Source organism: Macrotis lagotis, chromosome 4 (assembly GCF_037893015.1).
Source record: "Macrotis lagotis isolate mMagLag1 chromosome 4, bilby.v1.9.chrom.fasta, whole genome shotgun sequence".
Classification (NCBI taxonomy): domain Eukaryota; kingdom Metazoa; phylum Chordata; class Mammalia; order Peramelemorphia; family Peramelidae; genus Macrotis; species Macrotis lagotis.
The window spans coordinates 203,297,550-203,319,542 of record NC_133661.1 but is presented as its reverse complement, the minus strand read 5'-3'; the positions used below and the strand labels follow the sequence as shown (position 1 = coordinate 203,319,542).

Here is a 21,993-nt window from a genome sequence, read left to right as displayed (position 1 = left end):
TCCATTTGGCATCCCCTATGCTTTTGAGATCCTCCCACAGTATACTCCATCTCTAATCTCCTAGTCTTTAAACTAGCTATCCCTTCAAGCCTGGAACACTCATCTCCTCTCTGACTTCTTTCATGAAAACGTAACTCAGATCCCAATTTCTACAGGCACTTTCCCAGTCCTCTCTTAAAATCACTTACCAGATATTTATAACAGTTCTTTTCTGGTAGAGATTGAGGGAACACCCGCCAGCTGGGGAATGGCTGAACAAATTGTGGTATGTGATGATAATGGAATGCCATTCTGCTTTAAGAAATGGTGAGGGGGGGGCTAGGTGGTGCAGTGGATAGAGCACCGGCCCTGGAGTCAGGAGTATCTGAGTTCAAATCCCACCTCAGACATTAAGAATTACCTAGCTATATGGCCTTGGGCAAGCCACCTAACCCCATTTGCCATGCAAAAAAACCTTAAAAAAAATGGTGAGCATGGGGCAGCTAGGTAGCCCAGTGATTAGAGCACCGACCCTGAAGTCAGGAGGACCTGAGTTCAAATTTGATCTCAGACACTTAATACTTAGTTGTAGGACCTCGGGCAAATCATTATACTCCACTGCCTTGCAAAAAAAAAAAAAAAAAAGAAATGCGAGCAGGATACTCAGTAAAATCTGAAAAGACTTGCATGAGCAGATGCAATGGTAAATGTACTATATACAAAGTAACAGCAATGTGATCATTTTTTTAGGTTTTTTTGCAGGGCTAATGGGGTTAAGTGACTTGCCCAAGGTCACACAGCTAGGTAATTAAGTGTCTGAGGCTGCATTTGAACTCGGGCCCTCCTGACTCCAGGGCCGGTGCTCTATCCACTACGCCACCTAGCTGCCCCTGACAAATTTTAAAATCAGCTGTGAATGACTCCTTTTCTCAGCAATACTACGACCCAATAAAATTCTGAAGGACTTATGATAAAAGAATAATGTCCATCCCCAAAGACAAAGCTAATGGTGCGTGACTACAGATTGAAGCATACTTTTTTACTTTATTTTATTTAAAAGTTTCTTGGGGGGGGGGGTTATGTTTACTTTCACTACCTGACTATTAAGGTAATGTTTTTCATGACTACACATTTTTAACCTGTTTTCTCAATGGGGGGAGTGGGATGGGAACAAAGGGAGAGAATTCGGAATTCAATATTTAATCGAATGAATGCTAAAACTTATTTTTACACGTAAATATGAAACAGTAAAAAAATAAAATTACTTGTGAATTCTGCCTAAAACGTGTGTGTTCCGAATCCCATACAAGGTTTGTACTCGGTATCTACCCCCCCGCGGGAAGGGACTGCAGAATCGCCCCAATCCAAGGCCTGGTACACCAGTAAACAACCCAGAGCCGCCAGCAGTTGTTTCGGAGGAGAGGGTGGGGCCTGCCTCCCCGCACCAGCCTATGGCGAAACAGAGAGGCCTGTGACGTCAGAGCTGCGCCCCGGCAGGAGAGGCCGGGGGAAGCTCGGGCGCCCCGCCCCCCCCCGGGCCTAGGCGCCGCGGGCAGGAAGGGGCCTTAGGGATCATCTAATACGGCCCACAGAGAGGGAAACTGAGGCCCGGAGAAGTTTGGCGACGCCGCCAGGGTCAGCCAGGTAGGGCGGGGCGCAGGCCCACCGCCCGGCGGGCCCGCGGCGGGCTTTTTCTTCCTTTTTGCTAGCGACGCCACCCACTCACCCGAGTGACGAGTCCCGAAGCTAAGCACTCGGCCATCAGCTGCCCCGCGGCGGTGGGGGCAGCCTCCGGCACCCAAGGGTTAGCCTCCGCCATGCCGAGGCTCAGCCTTCCCCCGCGGGGAACGCCGTTCAAACGCGGGTCTGCCCCCCGAGGCCGCTGCGCCTGCGCGCGGCGCCCCCCAGCGGCGGCCGCGCGCGCGCCTTCCGATGACGTCACAGGGCCCTCTGGCCCCGGCTCCGCCCAGGGGCGGGGCCCCGGCGTCACGGGGCCGAGGCCTGAGCGCCCAGGCCGGAGGCCGCCCGCGGCGGGGCTCGGACGGCGGCGCAGCTCCCGGCGGGGCCGGGCTTCCGGGGCGCGGCGGAGGGCGGTGGGGCCCGGCGGGCGGGCGGGTTGGACGGACCCCGGGGGGGAGGCCGCCCTGCCCGCTGCGGGCCCGGCGCTGAGGGCAGCGGCTTCTCCCGCAGGGCCGGCGGGCCGGCTGCAGCGGCTGCAGGATGGGGAACAGCGCCCTCCGCGCCCACCTGGAAACGGCGCAGAAGACGGGCGTGTTTCAGCTCAAGGAGCGCGGCCTGACGGAGGTGAGAGCGAGCCCGGGGCGGGGGGTGGAGCCCGGCCGGCCGGGGAGGCGGCGGGGGGCGGGGGGCCGGGCCGGGCCGCGCAGCGACCACCCCCTTTCTCCAGTTCCCCGAGGAGCTGCAGAGGCTGACGAGCAACCTCCGGACCATCGACCTGTCCAACAATAAGATCGAGCAGCTGCCAGCCGCCCTCATCGGGAAGTTCTCGCTGCTCCGGAGCCTGTCCCTGAACCACAACCGACTGAGTGAGTGGCGGCAGCCGCGGGGCGCGGAGGCCGGGCCAAGCCCTCGCCCCCGGCCCCGGCCAGCGGCCCCCTGGCGAGCATCAGCACCGGGCGCGGCCGCCCCGCCGACGCGGCGTCCCCGCGGGCTGCCAGCCCCGGTGCTCCTCTTAGTCGGGAAGGCCCCTCCCCCAGCGGGGCGAACCACGGCCCAGCGGTACTTGGGGAGTTTGTTATCAGGGAGGAGAAACAACGGTAGCCAAGGTGTTTGGAGGACAGAGCTGAACCTGCAAAAAATAAATGGTTTTGTCAGTATTTTGCCATGGTTTAGAGCCTCCCTTCCGTGTAGACGATTAGGCTTAATTATGGTTTACATGGGTAGATTGTATAAGTTATAGCCTCCCTTAAAAGGGGGGGGGATGTCATAGTGGTCCAAAGACCAATAGGCCGGATCTAATAACAACAGCACCACAAAAACTCAAAAGTGCTATTTTAAAAAAAGACTCAGAATTAACTAAGGCCACACTCTTGTGAACTCTTAGATTCACAAGCCAGCATGCATTATGTATGTGTGTATATGTGTGTGTGTGTGTGTGTGTTTGTGTGTTTATATTTATATGAGGGTGGCACTGTGGGCATAAAAAAGAAGCAAAAAAATCCCCTGGAAAAATTCAGGGGGAAGATATTGACATATAATGGAGATGAGGGAAGCAGGATGGGGAATTTTAGTAGATTTAAGGAAAACGAGGTGGGACGGAGGTAGGGAGAAGTCTGGAGATTAGTCTTGTTCAAGGATCAGCAGGGAAGGCTATGTAGCTAGATCATATGGAAAAAGCTCCATCCCTCAAATCTAGTTCCACCTCACCTCCCTCAGGTCAAGGTCCTTGAGCGGAAATGCCAGGTGGGGCACTGTTGCCTAATTGGAATAGTGGAAGGGACAGGTTACAAATGTCTTATCAAACGACAGGATTTTATATTTGATCTTGGAGGTAATAGCCACTGGGCTTTGAATAAAAGGATGCAATGTACTCAGACCAGAGCCTTAGGAAGATCACTTAGATGATCTGGAACAGGAGAAACTTGAAGGAAGGGAAACCAACCTAAAGGATACCCTTTTAATATCTTTGCGTCACTTTACTCTCAATGTGACCATTCAGAGGGAAATAGAGCAAAATATATTATTTGAGAATTTATTGACAAGACAGTCTGCACTAGAACGTTGCAAGCTTTTTGAAATTGTTCCTCCTCAGCATCATATTCAATTGTTTCTGATTATCTTTTCTAGCCATTCTGCCAGAGGAGCTATGCAAGTTATCAAAGCTAGAGACCCTCCATCTTAACAACAATCACTTGACACAGCTGCCAGCTGCCTTTGGGCAATTGTCTGCCCTCAAGACCCTGAGCCTCTCTGGGAACAAGCTTCGAGCAGTACCATCTCAGCTCTGCTGCCTGCGACACTTGGATGTGGTAGATCTCTCCAAGAACCAGATTCAAAGTGTACCTGACACAATAGGCGAACTACAGGCTATTGAGCTGAACCTCAACCAGAATCAGGTTAGACTTGCATGTGACTATGGACTTTTGTAACCCTTTGTTTCTTTACCTGGAGAGACAGGAGAAAATCCCTTGATTCAAAAGGCCATTTGTTTGCACACATCTTGGGATCAAGTTAACAAGACTGAATTCTATGAGTCAGTTTTTTATTAAAGCCCAAGCAATTATTTGAGTTTATATTGTTTCTCTAAGGTTGGGTGAGATGATGGTAAGAGGTGAACCATCCTTTCATGGACCTTAGTAGTCTCCTCATTTTACCCTTTTTTTTTTCTTAGGTTTTTGCAAGGCAAATGGGGTTAAGTGTCTTGCCCAAGACCACACAGCTAGGTAATTATTAAGTGTCTGAGACCAGATTTGAACCCAGGTACTCCTGACTCCAGAGCCGGTGCTCTATCTACTGCGCCACCTAGCCACCCCCATTTTACCCATTCTTACCCTGAAAGATTCCCCTAACCATTTAACCCAGGGACTTCGTAATAGTAACTGTGGGACATTTTCTTTTTTACTTCTGGCAAGGGGCTGGGATTGGATGGCCTGTCTGGGACCACAGGGCCAGGTGGTTGCTGGGCCTTAGGGGGTGGTAGGTAACCGGGTCCTCTTGGCCCCAGGGATGGTGATCAGTCTTCTGCACCACTCAGCTACCCTACGGCACATTTAAGAAGAGGGACAGAGTGAAAAGAGAGTGAGGGGTGGCTAGGTGGCACAGTGGATAGAGCACCGGCCCTGGAGTCAGGAGTACCTGGGTTCAAATCCGGTCTCAGACTCTTAATAATTACCTAACTGTGGGCCTTGGACAAACCACTTAATCCCATTTGCCTTGCAAAAACCAAAAGGAAGGAAGGAAGGAAGGAAGGAAGGAAGGAAGGAGAGTGAAAATATAGTGTATGCTAGTGGGGTAGTACGAATGGAGTTGCAGTCAGCAATGGCAACAGTGGAAAAATATGGAAGTGGCTTTTGTGATGGACTTATCCTAAAGAATGTGGTCTACCCACGACAGAGCTGGTGGTGTTGGAACACAGACTGAAGCACATTTTTTTTTATTTTACTTTATTTTATTTGGTTTTTGCAGGGCAATGGAGCTGGGGGTCACTTGCCCAGGGTCACACAGCTGGGTGATTGTTGGGTGTCGGGCTGGATTTGAGCTCAGGTGTTCCCCACTCCAGGGCCCGTGCTCTGTCCACTGCACCACCTAGCTGCCATTATTATCATTATTGTTGTTGTTGTTGTTGTTATTATTAGGGGGGGTGTTGTAAGGCAAATGGGGTTGAGTGGCTTGCCCAGGGCCACACAGCTGGGTGGTTATTTGAGTGTCTGAGACTAGATTTGAGCTCGGATGCTCCTGACTCCAGGGCCAGTGCTCTGTCCAGTGCACCACCTAGCCACCCCTTATTTTTTTAATTTTAATTTTCTTCTCTTTATTACTCCTGATGGTCTATATTTTGAGGGGGAGGGGTATTATATTTACTCTTAAACAAGAACATTTTAGTAATGTATAAAAAAAATTGTACAAAAATAAAAATAAATATGATTAAATAGTAACTGGGAATTCAAGCAGAACATCCATATTCTAGCAGTTCTGATATGGACAGTGCAACAAAAAAAGGTGGAGATTTTATGGAAGGTGTATCTGATTATCTAATGAATTATTTGTTGTATTTTTCAACCTTTGAAAATACAGGGATGTCTTTCAGTTATTTTGAAATCCCAAAACATAGAATCAAATGGTGTAATGTTGAAATGTACCTTTGTACTTTTACAATGACTTAGCCCCTTCCATGCTAAGAAGTTGTCCCTAATAAATATATTATTGAGCTGCCAGGATTTAAAGACTTTTTTAGCACTATTGTGGTAGAGATTAAAGGATTAACGAATTGCACATAGGGTTTTTGTAGTTTATGAAGAGCCCTTATCTACATGTTAACCCCTCCTCCACCAGCTGCTTTATTGCATTGCCAACTAAATGTTTGTGTAAATATTTCCCTCAATAAAGTGTAAGCTTCTTGAGGGGTTTTTTCAGTTTTATTTTGTATCCTTATCCTTAACATAAAGTCTGATATATTCTAGGGATTCATAAATAAATGTTTATTGGTTTATTTGCTCTTCAAAGTCATATGTTAAAACCCAATAAACCAGCATCTCTTTCAGTTACTCTGAATTGGCATATCTGAAAAATCTGATCACGCATAATTCTTCTGAATATTTTGGATTGATTGGTATAGGAAGTTAAGGTTCCTGATTATACTCTTCTTAGCTGTACTAAGCCATTGACTGCTATTTGCTATCCTAACAAATGCACTAACTTCTCTATGCCCCAGTTTCCTCAAAAGTAAAATAACGTATTGAACTAGAATTCTTAAGGTATACGATCTTTTTTGTGAGAATTCAGGTAAAGATAGATGACTTCTATATACTTCTCTCCCTGTCAGAAATGGGTTCTTTTATAGAGTTGAAAAGAACGTGGAGGAATTTCACTGTAAACAAAGTAGGCTTTTATTCTTGTATCATAGAAAATGCTTTTTTTTTTAAGCTTTGCTTCAAGATCGGTTGTCTAATCTCTATGCTGAGGGAAAATGATGATATTAGCATTTTGAGTTTTGAGATCTTAAGGATTTTGTACCCCTGGGAGATATGTATCTAGCTGGCACAGTGGGGATAGCATGCAGGCTTTGAAATTATACAATAGCAAGACACTTGACCTCTCTGCCTCAGGTGACTCTTTCATAAAATGAAGATCCAATAAAATAGCACCTATATCTCAAACTGTGATAGTGATATTTGTAAAACTTTTTACAAATCTTAAAGCACTATTAAATGCTAACTATTGTTACCATTATCACTTACATTTATTTTTATATCATTGCTGTATTATCTTCTATAATAAATTGCAGGCCCCCTACAAAGCACCTTCCACTTAGGAGGTTCTTGAAACATATTTGTTGAATTTTCATTCAGTCACCAAGTAGTTATGAAGCAACTAATATGTAAAGAAATAATCCTTATGTAGTTGATGAATTAAAACTTACTAGATGAAAGAGAAAGCCATTTGTAACTCAATTTTTCAAGAAAGACTGAGTTCAAGCCATAGAACATTCCTGAATCTAGGTTTCCAAGGGTGGAAAGTAATATTTATAGTCCTGTGGGATGAGAAGAATGTGAAGAATGGGTGGGATTTGGGTAGGTGGGAAGGGGAAGGAACTAGAGAAAACTGGACATTCTAGATTAAAAAAAAAAACACCGGGGCTGCTAGGTGGTGCAGTGGATAGAGCACTGGCCCTGGAGTCAGGAGTACCTGAGTTCAAATCCGGCCTCAGATACTTAATAATTACCTATCTGTGTGGCCTTGTGCAAGCCACTCAACCCCATTGCTTTGCAAAAATCTAAAAAAAACAAAAGCAAAAAGCAAAAAAGCCATAAACTGAAAGAACGAAGGTAGGAACAAACCTAGCATGTTTGTAGAGCAATGAAAGATCCAAACTAACTAAAATAAAAAAACTTTTAGGGTATAATACATAGCAAAGTTGAATAAGGCCAAATATGTAGGAATTTGTGACTTATGTTTTAAACTCAGGATTGTGGGAAATTAGGAACCATTTAAGCTTTTAGACAAGAACGCCGAAATTAAAGTCACCTTTAAGGAAAATTACTCTCAACATCACTATGTAAGTAGGAATTAGAGGGGACAGATTGCTGGTATCAGAGGGGTCATCTAGGAGTTTTTAGAGTAATTACAGCTGTGTGGTGATGAATCAAAGATCACATCAGGGTTTAGAATATGGGCAATAAAGTATAGTGGTACTGTTGACAAATGGAAATTGGAAATGGGAGTTTGTTTAAAGCTTGTTGAGTTTGAGTAAAAGACCTGACTACAGACATCTATATTATCATAAAGCATGTCCAATTTTGAAGAGGCCAGTCACTAGGGCTGGAAGGGATTTGGAGATCATCTAGTCTAAAACCCTGCTTTTACAAATAAGGAACCTGAGGATCATAGAAATGATTTGCCCTAGGTCACAATGAAAGGAAGAAGTAGAATCTACAACCTTCATGGAGAGAGGGAGAGGGAGAGAGGTAAAAATTATAAAGAGTAAAAGGATTTTGGGATATTCCTGTAAGCATCCAGAAAAAAGATGATCCAGTGAAGGAAACAACTAAGAGTAATAATTATTTTCATTATACTTGAAGATCTGTAAAATACTCAATATACATTATCTCACTGAACTCTCACAATACCTCCCTGGAGAATTTCCTCTCTGTCCTTGACTTTTGGTTTTCTTGCTACATGCTTGGCCTCTCCTTTCAGTCTCCTTCAGTGGTTTATCTTCTTCCAACCTTTACCAAATGTGAATGATTTACAATCTGGTCATCCATTTAAGATTTTTCTAATCATTTGCTCTTGTCATTTCAAAATTAATCTGCCCTAAACAAAATTACTCAATTTCCTCCCAAAGCCTGCTGATTATTGGGAAAACCTCTTCCTCAAGCAATATACCATCAGCATTGGTACTCTTTCTAGTTTAATAACCACTCTCTGTCCCTCTTACTGAAGAGAGAGCCCTGAACCTCCCAAACCTCCATTTAAGGATGAAGCTCAGCTCAGAACATCTCATTTCTTACCTGGTGGTACCTTCCCCAGTCACACGTTTCCACTCTTTTCAGCCTTGTGTTGTTTTCTCCTTTTAGATTTTAAGCTTCTGGAGGGATATGATTGTCTTGTTTGACCAGCACTTTACTAATACACTGTAAATGCTTAAAAAAATGTTTTACTGACTTTTACAACTAACCTCTTTCTATTGATGGCATCCCCATCCTTCAAATCACCTGAGCTTTAAGAGTCCTTTTTAGTTGACAAATTTGTTGATTCCATTTCTGTTTCACATTTTATATTTACTTGCTCCTTTCCACTCACTTGGCCACCACCCTAGTTTGGAACTTCCTCAGTTCATTTGGACTACGCTAATAATTTCACTGGTCTTCTGTTCCCAATGTAACCTTCACATAGCTTACAAAATCATCTTCCTAGGACATAGGTCTAATCATTTCACATCATTGCTCATGAACTCTCTGTTGCCCCTAAACTTTTTAGTTGGTATTTAAAGCTAAAGTCTATATATAGTCTAGCTATGATCTAACTTTGCAAATTTACTTTTTATATCCCCTTAACATCATCTTTTCAGCCAAAAATGAACTGTTTCCCAAACTCAGTATACTGTCTTTTCATGCCTTTCTTAGACCTTCCTTCATGTCTCGAACAGACACCTTATTTACCTGTAGAAATCTTTCAAGGCCCTTCACATGTGTTAATCTCCATGTAGTCTGGCTTTATTTGCTCTTTTTTCTTGAAATCCTCAGATTTTTTTTGTATAGGCCATTTTCTATCTCTTAACAAAATACCTTCTATCTTTTAACAAAATACCTTATACTCAGCAGTAACTTAATAGTTAAATAAGTAGTTTGAAACAAGAAGTCAAAATAGCATAACAAAACATGATATTAAATACAACAAAAACGTTAAAGAGAATGAAGACAAACACCCTTGAACTTGGCAATAAGGAATTTATCCATAACCTGAGAAAGCGGTTTCAGTAGAGTGGTAGTGACAGAAATTAGGGTAGGTAAGAAATGGAGATATCGAATCCTCACTCCCCCTAATTCCCATGGACCTTTTAAAAAAAGTCAAAAGTTTAGAAATAGTAAAAATCCTTTCTTTCCTGCCCACCTCCCCTACCCATTGAAAAAGAAAAAATAAAGCCCTCACAACTAGGCATAGTTAAGCAAAGATTGATTCCCCCCCCAAGAAGATATTGTAGACCATTCAATTTTGTCAGTAAAATGAAGAAAAAAAGAGTTATAAGAGGAGGCAAAATGTCAGCGATGAGGTTTTTCCCCCAAAGATATTTTACAACAGGAAATAATTGAACTTATTACTTTCTTGACTTGACAGATTTCTCAGATCTCACCTCAGATATCTCGTTGTCCACGCCTCAAAGTCTTGCGCATGGAAGAGAACTGCTTAGAGCTCAGCATGCTTCCTCGGAGCATCCTCAGCAATTCCCAGATTGCTCTGCTTGCAGTCGAAGGCAATCTTTTTGAGATAAAGAAACTCCGAGAACTGGAAGGCTATGAAAAGGTTTGACCATAATAATTCAAATGACTGTTTTTATCTGTTTCCCTACAAAAGGATTCTGGAGGAAACTTTTCCCCCTTTTGAAGATAAATTCACGGAGTCAGCTACATGTATGTATGTTTTTGCTAGGAATTAGAGCCGATACCTTTTTTTGAGAAGCTGTAGAATAACCTATGACTATGTGACTATGACCTTGTCCTTTTAAGTATCAATATTTTTTTGCTAATAGGTCAATTCTTTGAAATTTAAAATTGGATCTAGAATATTAGGAACTAAAGGTCTAGAAGGGAATCATCCAGTAAAAATTTAATAAAAAGTTAGGCTTGCTAGAATAATAAATAAAAAATTGAGACAATTTCAACTCATTGATCTTTCCCCATTTAAACATTAAAATAATTTTGTTTTTTTAGTACATGGAGAGGTTCACAGCCACCAAGAAGAAGTTTGCATGATGTTCCCCAGGAGCAAGGCACCTCACAGAAAACACATTTTGAACCTAAATTGGAAGTCTGGCTGAATAGAAGATTCACGTCATTGCCAAGGAGATCTGCAGTGGGGAAATGATTGAAGGAGGAATGAGCACTTGAGTACCAAATGGTGTCTCAAAAAAGCAGATTATGTTGCATCTAACTTTCTCTCCCCTTTCAGGACTTGCTATTAATAAAGCAGAAAGGAAGGGCAAGGGGAGGGGGGAGTGAGAACAAGAGTGTGTTAGAGAAGAAAGGCCAAGTCATCAGGCTGAGGGATGACGAAGGCCTATATTTTTACAGTTGCCAGTTTACTTTTAAGAAACAAGTAGGTAGCTGCTGGTTTTTATACACTAAGGGGGCTGTTCCTGATGATTGCCTTGAGGTTGTATCATTAGAATAGCTCCACACCACAGCTTGAAAACCCATATTTAATCCTGATGTGTGAGCTGCCATAACAACAACTTCAGTTCCACCTCTACATTTAACACTTTTTGTGTTTTTGTGGAACACAAGTAGTTCATGGGAGGCTGCTATGATTAATCACAGCATTCAGTGCTTTGTTTATTCCAACACATCAGTTTAGTTGAAATGTAAAACTGCTGCTTTGAAAAAAAAAATGCTTATTCTGCTTGGAGAAGTGTATGATATTCGACAAATGTCTGGATTTAAAATGTGCTTTCCTGGTTTTAAAAAACCAAACACATAGGAGATGAGCCCCAAGCTGCAGCAAACTCATTACTACTATTGTAGGTGCCTTACTGGTGAAGGTACTTGGTATGCAAAACATGTAAGATGAAAAGAATTGTGATATCCAAGATTTTTCTAATTTCCTATAACCTTTCACCCTTTTTATATTATAATTTTACTAATCAAATTACATATTCAAAAGCTATTACTACAACAGATTTTCAAAACATCCCATTATGTATATTAGGTGTGCTCTCTGCATAAGATGGAAAAAAAAGATAAGAAAAATAAATAACTTTTTTAAAAGAACTTGGATGGAGTTCAGAAAAAGTTAATTTTGAAAAAGGTAAGAGAAAAACTGAAGGCATTTATAGTAACAGAAAAGTGAAACAGTCCCTGCCCCCAAGGTGTTTCTGTTCTACCAAAGGAAATATATACACAAATTATTCAAAGTAAAATCTAAGGTCATTTTTAAGGGGACAGGAACGGGCTATCCAAACTTTGAAACTAGCTAGGGATTAATTACAGTGTTAAGAGATCACAGCATAGAGGATAGCCTCTGCAAAAGCCTTGAGAAAGGAGTACTATAAAAAATAGTAAAATAGTACTTTGGACTAGAGGTCTTGAAGAAAGGTAGGTGTGTGTGTGTACACGTGTGTGTGTACACGTGTGTGTGTACTCATATGCATTTACCTTTCCAAGAGCATGCGCACTCTCTCTCTGTGTGTGTATACATTGTGTGTGTGTGTGTGTGTGTGTGTGTGTGTGTATAAAATGAAGATTAATTGGCAAAATGGGGGTCGTCTAGCTTTAGTCTTAGAAGTAACAGTGTGACAAGGCTTTGGTAATATAAATACTTAAGCAGATTATGAAGGATGAATTGATGAAGAGATAGTCCCCAAGAGGCAGAGACCAATTAGGCTATTGCAATGTGTCATAAAACTGCTGCAAGGAACCATGAAAACACCCAAGAATTTTTGGTTTTTATATTTTTATAAGCCTTATGTAATAGACATTAAAAATAACTTTCAAGCATTCTACTCCAGGGGTTTTACCAAAGTTTTGTTTAAACTGGACAAGTTTGAGAACCACTGGACTACTGCAGCAGCCTGAGGGAGAGATGATTCAAACTTAATCTAAGGTCAATTCATTTGAGAATGGAAGTAAGCTAAGGCATACAATTTATGCCCTTGTGCCTCAGGATAATTGATTAATCAAAATAATACTTGTATATTAAGAGTACTAAAGCTCTTTCTTTGTAACTGTCCAGTATGGTAGGGAAGGCAAGTACTGGGGTCAGAGATTCATTACCATGGCCTGGAAGTTCTTTACATATACATGTTGAATTTAATCCAGTGAATAAACAGGGGTAAGTAGCTTGTTCAAGATCATGACTAAATTTGGGGCGGCTAGGTGGCATAGTGGATAAAGCACCGGCCCTGGAGTCAGGAGTACCTGGGTTCAAATCTGGTCTCAGACAATAATTACCTAGCTGTGTGGCCTTGGGCAAACCACTTAACCCTGTTTGCCTTGCAAAAAAACAAAAAAAAAAAACATCATGGCTAAATTTGAGCTGAGATTTGAACCCAGGTTTCCTCCTAAGGCTAGCATTTACCATTTATACCAGTGTCACATCAGAATTGTCATTGAGAAAATTTATAGTAAACCAGCACTTTATTCTATCTAGTCAAAGAAACAGCTTTGAATTTGCCATCAAATCCTGGTGGAAGACTGCAAAAAGAAGCTTCAAGATATTGAGTCAAAATGGCAATTTTCTGGTTTGTGCAACTCTACTTTCTAAGAATATAGTTTTCCTCTGTATAATGCAGCAGAAAACACAGTTCTTTCACTGAAGTCTAACTGATGCTTCATCTGTTCATGAAAGCAGCTATAGGTGGTTAAATGCTTGGTAACAGAAGATATTCCTCTATAAACTGGTTATGAGGGACTAGGTGTCTGTCATCCAAGCGCTTACCGGAATTTAGAGCTTATCACTCAGTTTAGCCAGAATGTGAATTTTCTGGCCTTGGTACTTCAATGAAGATAGTTTACTGAAGACTAGAAAATGGTTTTGATCTGCTCAGTAGGGGGGTGCTCACAATGAAAACATGTCTTTTTGATGTTGAAATTAAATGCTATCATTTTGGTATACTTGAAGATAATAATCATAGTCGATTTAATGCTGGAAGAAGCTAAGGAAGTATATTCTGTCATGTTTCTTCCAGTTGCTGAGTAGTCTGCCTCAAGTGTTAAATATGAAGATACAATGAAGAGTAGAAGAATCAGACTAAGATAAACAGACCTATACTCAAATATTCTGATCTAAAAATATAAACCAAACTTCTCAAAGAGGGAATGTGAAAGGGGATGTGAAAGCCCATGAAAACAAAAGATTTGGTAATAAACAATTACTGCAAGGTCCCAAAGGCAGCTCTGCCCTCAAATAGTTCATATGGTGAGAGAACACTTTTCATCTTGATAATTGCTAGTACATACATATATGTTAATTAAGTTTGAAAAGCACTTTTCATGCATCATCTCATTTGTTCCTCACAACAGCCCTGTGAGGTGTAGGTGCTTTTTGTTTTATAGATGGAGAAACAGGCTGAAATGTCCAAGATCCCACAGCTAATGTTAGAGGCAGGATCTGAACTCTGGTGTTCCCAATTCCAAATTGAGTATTCTTTCTACCCAGGACCTTGTCTTAGGGTCCTTGCCCCCAAAACCACCTTCCCCCTTTTAAAAAGGGTATGAAGACAGAAGATTTGTGTGCAAGTGTAAGTAAATGGCTTAATGAAACAGGGAAACCAGTATGTAGCCTAACTTTTTCAAGGTCTTCCGAAAGCTACTAATTTATTAAGCCATTACCTAAGAGCCCTTGGAATCTTAGGAAAGGATATTAAGTTTTTTTGGCTGAGTAAAGGATGCATTGAAGTTGGGACAATAATTTTTTAAAGGAAAAAGAAATTAGGAAACTACCAAAATGTGGACTGGGAAGAAACAGGTGATGATGATCTGAACCAAGTTGGTGACTGTGAGTGAACAGTAAGTATAGGAAAAATGATAGAGAAAGAAATGACAAAAGTTTTTAGCTAAGTCAATAGAGAAAGGAACCAAGGGTTCTTAATGTGATCTGGGGGTGATCTGGGGGACTAAAAATGTGGTTATCTATAGTAGTATTCAAGATATTTAGAAAAAGGGAGAATGGGGGAAGGAGGGGGGAGACAAGTTAATATTTTGGAAATAGTGATTTGAGAAGGCTATGGCCCAACCAATGTGAATCATCTGACAAGCAGATATAATGTGAGTCTAAAACCCAGTAGACAGGATAGATCATATGGAGATGAGGAAATGCTTAAGAGCCTCAGAGATCACTAACAAAAAGTTTGCCCTTCATTTTCTTTTAATTTTTATTTAAGGCAATGGGGTTAAGTGGCTTGCCCAAGATCACACAATACAGCTAGGCAGTTATTAAGTGTCAGAGGTCATATTTGAACTCAGGTCCTCCTGACTCCAGGGCTATGATCTATCCACTGTGCCACCTAGCTGCCCCTCTCATTCATTTTCGAAGAATACTATAATATCAGGGAGGCGATGCCATAACCATGTGAACTGGATTTGCCTAAGGGGTGAGCTGTGTTACGAGCCTTCTGAGTCCAGTGGCCCAATTATGAATCAGGAAGACTGGAGATGGCCCTGGATACAAGGCAATTAGGTTAAGTGACCTGGGGGAAGCTAGGTGGCTCAGTGGATAAAGCACTGGCCCTGGAGACAGGAGTACCTGGGTTCAAATCCGGTCTCAGATGCTGTGTGGCCTTGGGCAAGCCACTTAACCCCATTTGCCTCGCAAAAACCTTAAAAAAAAAAAAGTTAAGTGACCTGCCCAAGGTCACACAGCTAGTAAGAGTTTAGTGTCTGAGGCTAATTCAAACTCTTCCTGCTGACTCCAAGGTCAGTGCTCTATCAGAAATAATTACTGTGTGGCAACCATTATGCTAAGTGCAATGTGTGCACGCACACACAAATATCATCTGATTTTCACAACAACCTTAAAAAGCAGGAGCTGCTGTTATCATCCTTAATTTACAGTTCAGGAAAATGAGGCACCCAGAGGTTGACTTGCCTAGGATCACACATTTGAACAGTTCTTTCTCACTACAGCTCTCTTATTCACGGTCATTTGGCTACCTTTAATGATAAAAGTAGACCCAGCACAGAGCCATGGAGGGACACCCAAATAAATGGACATAACATGAAGATCCAGCAGAAGTCTGATGAATGGTCACACATACCAATATATAGCACTGAATATGAAGTCAAGGGAACCTATTTAAATAACCAAAAAAGATTTAACAGCTATCTAGACAAGACTACTTTTCCATCGATTTATAAAATTACCTCCTTTCTTGCTATAGCCTAATCAGACCCATTCACAGGTCTCAAGATTTAGTAAATAACACCATAGTTCCTGGAATATCCCAAAATACATCATATCTAACAAAGAAACAACTAAATTGGCTCATAAATGTGCCTCGTGGACTGATCTTGGGATAAGTATCAAAGCAGTAATACAATAGAACTACTATAGTGCACAAACATCTGCTGGAAGTGAGTTGGTCTATCAACTTAACGCAATGGGGTTAAGTGACTTGTCCAAGGTCACACATCTAGGCAATTATTGTCTGAGGTCACATTTGAACTCAGGTCCTCAGGATATTGCCATTGTTTTATTTTCTAGGAAAATATTTTCATTCATTTATTTCAATGCCCAAATAACCAGGGAAAAAGTGAAAAGAAGTATAAAAAAAAAGGGAAAATGGGGAGGGGAGGGGAAAGTCAGTATTTGAAGCAGTAAAATTTTGTAGTTTCAGAGAATGTTATATTTTATCATTCTCTTAATAAAATACCTGTCAAAATATCTTAAATGCCTTGATTTCATCGATATTCTTCAATATTGGCAGTTTTCAATTCTATATACCCTAAGTCAGGGCTGTCCAACCTTACCTGTAATTAAAAGTTTTTACTGAAAACAATAGGTGATATATTTTGATTTGCCATTTTAGTGAAAGCTATGCGGAAGCTCAGCTTCTTTTACTAAAACATTTAGTAAACCCACAGATGGACAGCCCTGTCTTAAGCTAGAAAATTCTAATTGAGGAGCAGCTAGGTGGCACAGAGCACCAGCCCTGGAGTCAGGAAGACCTGAGTTCAAATCCAACCTCAAACACTTAATAATTACCCAGCTATGTGACCTTGGGCAAGTCTCTTAATCTCAGTGCCTTAAATGGAAAAAAAAACTTCTCATTGAATACTAAATTTTCCATGCCATTCAAAAACTACTGAAGATGAGATTCCATAAAGCCTTGTGCTTAGTAACTGTTTTTCTTATAAAACTGTCATTTTATTTTTCAAATCAACTCACCCTTAAGTATTATAGAGCACTTTTTCTTTTTTTTTTAAGGTTTTTTGCAAGGCAGATGGGGTTAAGTGGCTTGCCCAAGGCCACATGGCTAGGTAATTATGAAGTGTCCACCTAGCCGCCCCATATAGAGCACTTTCTAAATAACCTGTAAAGTGGGTAAATGGTTAAAGTTAACTAACACTGAACCCATTCTGCATTGATCTAGGCCAGACTAGAACTGACTGCAAAGCTCTTTCAGAAAAGCTATAATGATAAGATTAACTCCTTTCTTTCAATAGCAGAGAAAAAGGAAAGAATCTATACCAAGTATGAAATTAAGTTTTGATGGGGGAATGTGCATGCGCAGATAGGTTTTTAACCTCAAAGCAACAGACTAATTAAGTTGCATTTTAAAAAGTGGTACATATACATTATGATTACAGAGAGAATTATTGCAGCAGCAATTAATTTATAGCTCTAAATTCAATTGATATCAAGTGAGTAAATCTCATAAAAGGGCTAGTTTAGTGCAATAAATATTGGACAAAACCTAAAAAGGAAACAAATTTAACATAAAAGGAAAACAACTTTTTTTATTAATGAAAACCTGATCATTCTAATGGCAGCTTTGACATGGCTCTTATAGACCCCCTTTCCCTTCGTTTCACAAGCTTAGTTGACTCACTTCTCCCAAAACAGTGATCAAAAAGAATCCCTTCCACCTTGAGAGAACACAGTTCCACTGATCAGGTACAAAATTTAATTGCAAGTGTCAAGCTCTGTGGTTTATGTAAAACCAGTCCAGAAAAACAGCTGATATGCATATGTTGGTATATTAATGAAAAGGATAAAAATATATTTTGATCAGCTCATATAGCATTTAGGTAACGATGAGGATCCAAAAATGATGTGGATAAAGTTGAATATGCAAAAGAAAATCATAGTGCAATTAATAACTGAGCCAAACTTGTGATTTTCCAGATCATTTACAGAAACAAACATATCCAAGAATGAGTAGACTACTACAGTGGAGAAAGGTAAACAAGTTTTAAAGTTGAGAGTTGTAAGGATATCAAAGCCAACCCAATTACTTTGAGGTCAGATTTATTACTACTCCCAAACAACAACAAAAAAAACATAATTTCACGGTTTTGAGGTAAACTTGAATTCCTACATACAATTTCTCCCAAATGGTATCAACAGAGATGATAAATTAATGAGGATGTGTGTAATGGGAATATAATGCTACAAATTTTTTATATTATTTTAAACCATAAACTTTGCTCCACAGTATTCTTGCAAAGTGCAGCATTAATTGGGATCACAAAACATATGTCCTTTAAGCAATCATTTGGAGAAAAACTAAATTCCTTTACTTTCAAAAAATTTACTGTCTTCAGCATGTTTTAAGATTCTATGATTTTTAAGAATCATAATCTCCAAAAACAAAGATTAGCCAAGAAGCAAATGTATTCCTGTCCTTACCTTAAGGACTCTGTTTTTGGTCCTGACCTGTGATTTCTGATGCAACATGCTCTGCAACTTTTAGAGTAGCAGGCAGCTAGCTGCCTTGGGACATTGAGAGCTTGGATGACTTGCCCATTGTCAGATAAACTAACAATGAATCCAATTATTTTCAAAGGTGGATAGGATATGACTAGACATTTTCTCTATGTAACTTTTCAATGTAGTTAGGGCTATAGAACTTTTTACTGGTATAACAAAAGTAACAAATAATTCTCCCAAATCTCATACATTCCCTCCACTCCCTCCTCCATTGCTGTCTTTGGCAATGTTTAAAAATCCTGAAAGCAAAAGTAGGCCCGAGTGAAATAAGGATGTACAACAATTTTAAGGGTTTACAACACAACCTCAGCATATGTACATATGTACTTCCCCAAAGAAAAGACTGAATAGTTTTATATCAATCTGCTCACAAGGGAGAAGAGCAAGAATTTGAAACCAAATGACAGGGTCTGTTTCACTCCTCTGACCCTCTCTTCCCATCTCTTTGCTTAGAGTGGGTTGTTGGGGCAAAGAAATTTCAAACACTGAAAGGTAATGAGTGATTCATGAGGAATTGAAGGACATAGCAGATAAAAGAATTCCCAAATGAAGGCAGCAGCAACATATTTAACTGTCGATGAGTTTCTTTGCTCTGGCATTGGCATTATCAATTCGATCTTTGTTAGTATCAGCCTGAAATGAAGAAGGGAAGTAAAGTAAGTATTTACATATTAGAATACCATGAAAACATGAAAAGCCACTTAAAGGAATTGTTATTGGTGCACAGCTCAAATCTTTCCCCAAAAGGTATGGAACAGATTCCTCTTGAATAAGGCAGCATAACCCCACAAATTATATATTCTTGAGCACCTCCGCAAGATCTCTGGTTCATCCTTAATGCCTTTAAGCCTACTTTCTTCCCCAGTGGAAATGCCCCTCTCATTAAGTCTCTCCTCCTTCCTCGCCTACTTAGACTCTACTTCTCTTAAGGAACTGTAAGACAAATCTTTGGCCCTTGATTACATCCTATTTTGGCCTAACCCTCTAACTCTTATGCTGTAAAAGTAAAGTTTTGGGGATCTTCCTGTAACACCTAGCACAAAGTCAGCTATTCAATAAATACCCTGAGTAACCAAGAGACAAGAGAAGCTTTAGGATCTTACCTTCTCAGTGATTCTTTCTATTTGCTTGTTTTGAGAGTCAATTTCATTGCCCATGTCTATGGCCATGGTTTTCAAGTTCCCCAGGATACTGCCCACCTGAGTCAAATTTTCTTCCATTTCATCTTCTCTGGCATCATTAGTTATCCTGTCATAGAGATGTTAACACAGAATTTATGGTATGTCTCAAAAAACTGTAGAATGTGAAATCAACTTTCATTTTCAAAAGGAGCTTTAACTGATTGCACCTTCAACATCAGCTATCTTTTCCTTATAGGTGAACATTAAGTAGTATATATTGAGTAACAGTAAAAAGCAAATTTCAACTTAATGCTATCTAAGAATTCAATTATTCTAGCAATAAAAGGAAACCCAGGTGGGGCTCCGCAGTGGCCCCAGCCAGGCCATAACTCCCCTGGACGGCCCGGGTCCATCTGACCCTGGACCATGGGGCTCCCAATGCCATGCCCGCTGCCGCCGCTGCTTCTGCTTCTCCTGGCAACACTGGGCTGGCCCATCACTCTGCCGACGCCCCAGCTGCCCCCCACAAGGAGCTGGTGTGCATGGCGCGGTTCACGGTCCACACTGTCACCTGGGGCACTCTGGGCACCATCTCCTCGGTGCCAGCCCTGTGCGGGCGGGACCCTTCACCACAACATCTTCTCCCTCAGCAACAGGCTGGAGGGTGAAAGCAGCGGTGTCCCCTACTTCTACCTCAGCCTGCTCCAGATGTTGGTGGGGGACCTGCAGGTGAATCCAAATGCCACTTTGACAGTGACTTTAGCCCAGACTGATTATTGCAAGACACAAGGATTTGATCCTCAGAGTCCCCTCTGTGCTCATGTAATGCTGTCAGGATCAGTCACTAAGGTGAAGGATACAGAAGAAATGATCTTTGCAAAAAAGTCATTATTCAGTCATCACCCTGAAATGGAATCATGGCCTTCAGATCATAACTGGTTCTTTGCCAAATTGGCAATATCCAACATCTGGGTCATAGACTATTTTGGTAGAGCCAAAATAGTTATACCTGAAGAATATTATAAAGCCAAACCTTAGTAACAAGGAATATGGTCAGTTCTGTAATTCCAAGTCACTTTGTTTGGGATACATAGAAAAACTGCTTAAAGTTTTTCTCTGCATAGTTTTGGTAAAAAAAAAAAGAATATTTGCATATGATTAATATTTAAATCAAAGATTTGCTGTGAGAAATTCAGATTTAAGAATTTTTTGACATTTTGAAATTTTTTTTTAAGAAATATATTATTAAGGAGTCTTGGTTCCTCTGCATATTCATTTAGTTTTCCTTTAGTTTTCCCAGGAACAAAAGTTGCACATTGAATGGGCCTTTGAGATTGAAAACTGTTTTTAGCTTGTATCATTTGTTCCTGGAAATCTCTTTGCTCACCATACCAACTATTCACTACTTAACTGAAGCCTCTGAACAGGCTGAAAAGAGTTTAATTTGCTCATATGCCAAAGGTGCCTGAATCTTTTCAAAGAGAAAAACTATTTATTTAAACTCAAATGGAACTTCATACAGCTAATCAGTTTATTATGGTGATTGGGGGGTGTGAGAAGAGTTGCAGGAACAAAGCAGCTGTGACAATAATATAGAATCAAGTAGACATAAAATTTTTCTTGTTTGATTTTACCCATTTTATTTCTTCCTTAAGATTTCTTTCCCCCTGGGGCGGCTAGGTGGTGTAGTGGATAAAGCACCAGCCCTGGAGTCAGGAGTACCTGGGTTCAAATCCGGTTTCAGACACTTAGTGATTGCCTAGCTGTGTGGCCTTGGGCAAGCCACTTGGCCCCATTTGCCTTGCAAAAACCTTAAAAAAAAAGATTCCTTTCCCCCTTTAAAAAAAATAGATGTTTTATCTATTAAATGGAAGGTGAGGAAATTTGTGGGTAAATACTGAGATCCTTATTAATGAGATTAGTTCATGGTTTCAGATGCTGTATCAGACATGATTTTACCCATTCTACAATGTCATTTAACTGTAATTTATATCCTTTCTTACTTTTAGCAAACAGGGTCATTTAGGCTTCTTTAGTTGGTCTTTTCAAACCCTGTTAAAGGAAGCCATAAGAAGGGAAGAGCAGATAAAGAAAAGGAAAATTTCTTCCTCAAATAAAATGTAATGGGAAACATTTATAATGATTAAAAAATAAATCTGAATATTTTTGAAAAACCTGAAGAGTTATTATCTTGAATGGTATGAGGGATAATATGGTACAGAGGCCAGGAAGAATTGGCTTCAGAGTTCACCCCTGAGATGGACATACTGTCTATAGGACCTTGGACGAGTAATTTTATTTCTCAATTAGGCAACTCTTGTACAACTGTAAGCTACAGAGAAGGTGACAATCTGGTAGAAATTTTCTTGTCTGGAAGTTCTAAAACAATGAAATCACAGGTCCAGTTCATATTCCCCTAGTTGAATTGTATGCAATTAGTTATTTGTTTTTATTTCATCCTAAATATCATAGACTAAAATATTATTTTCTAAATCTCCAATAGTCATTTTCCAACAATTCATTTGAAAGTATATATAAGCAGTAGCAATACTGACACAGTATTTCTTAG

The 21,993-nt window shown here is 40.6% G+C and overlaps 3 protein-coding genes and 1 pseudogene across 4 annotated transcripts in view; 2 read left to right on the top strand and 2 right to left on the bottom strand.

Moving 5' to 3' along the window:
• HAUS2 (HAUS augmin like complex subunit 2) overlaps positions 1-1,896 on the bottom strand; it is a 34,731-nt gene extending 32,835 nt beyond the window's left edge. The window contains exon 1 of the mRNA XM_074235191.1: positions 1,706-1,896. Within this exon, the coding sequence (XP_074091292.1) occupies positions 1,706-1,798 (93 nt within the window). The 5' untranslated portion in view covers positions 1,799-1,896. The remainder of the gene's footprint in view (positions 1-1,705) is intronic.
• On the top strand, positions 1,522-11,645 carry LRRC57 (leucine rich repeat containing 57). 2 transcript variants are annotated; one of them, XM_074235190.1, is made up of 6 exons: positions 1,522-1,623; positions 2,170-2,283; positions 2,387-2,525; positions 3,787-4,055; positions 9,997-10,182; positions 10,590-11,645. In XM_074235190.1, the coding sequence occupies exons 2-6, from the start codon at positions 2,200-2,202 to the stop codon at positions 10,629-10,631; spliced, it is 720 nt and encodes a 239-aa protein (XP_074091291.1). In that variant the 5' UTR covers positions 1,522-1,623; positions 2,170-2,199; the 3' UTR covers positions 10,632-11,645. The 2 variants fall into 2 exon arrangements, with proteins under 2 accessions (XP_074091291.1, XP_074091290.1); XM_074235189.1 differs by lacking the exon at positions 1,522-1,623 and having other exon boundaries at positions 2,113-2,283.
• A 74-nt stretch (positions 11,646-11,719) lies between these two features.
• Positions 11,720-21,993, bottom strand: part of SNAP23 (synaptosome associated protein 23) — a 74,705-nt gene continuing 64,431 nt past the window's right edge. The window contains exons 7-8 of the mRNA XM_074235192.1: positions 19,407-19,551; positions 11,720-18,936 (exon numbers count right to left, since the gene is read on the bottom strand). Coding sequence (XP_074091293.1) covers positions 18,871-18,936; positions 19,407-19,551 — 211 coding nt within the window. The 3' untranslated portion in view covers positions 11,720-18,870. The remainder of the gene's footprint in view (positions 18,937-19,406; positions 19,552-21,993) is intronic.
• On the top strand, positions 11,740-20,610 carry LOC141522092 (protein CREG1 pseudogene; annotated as a pseudogene).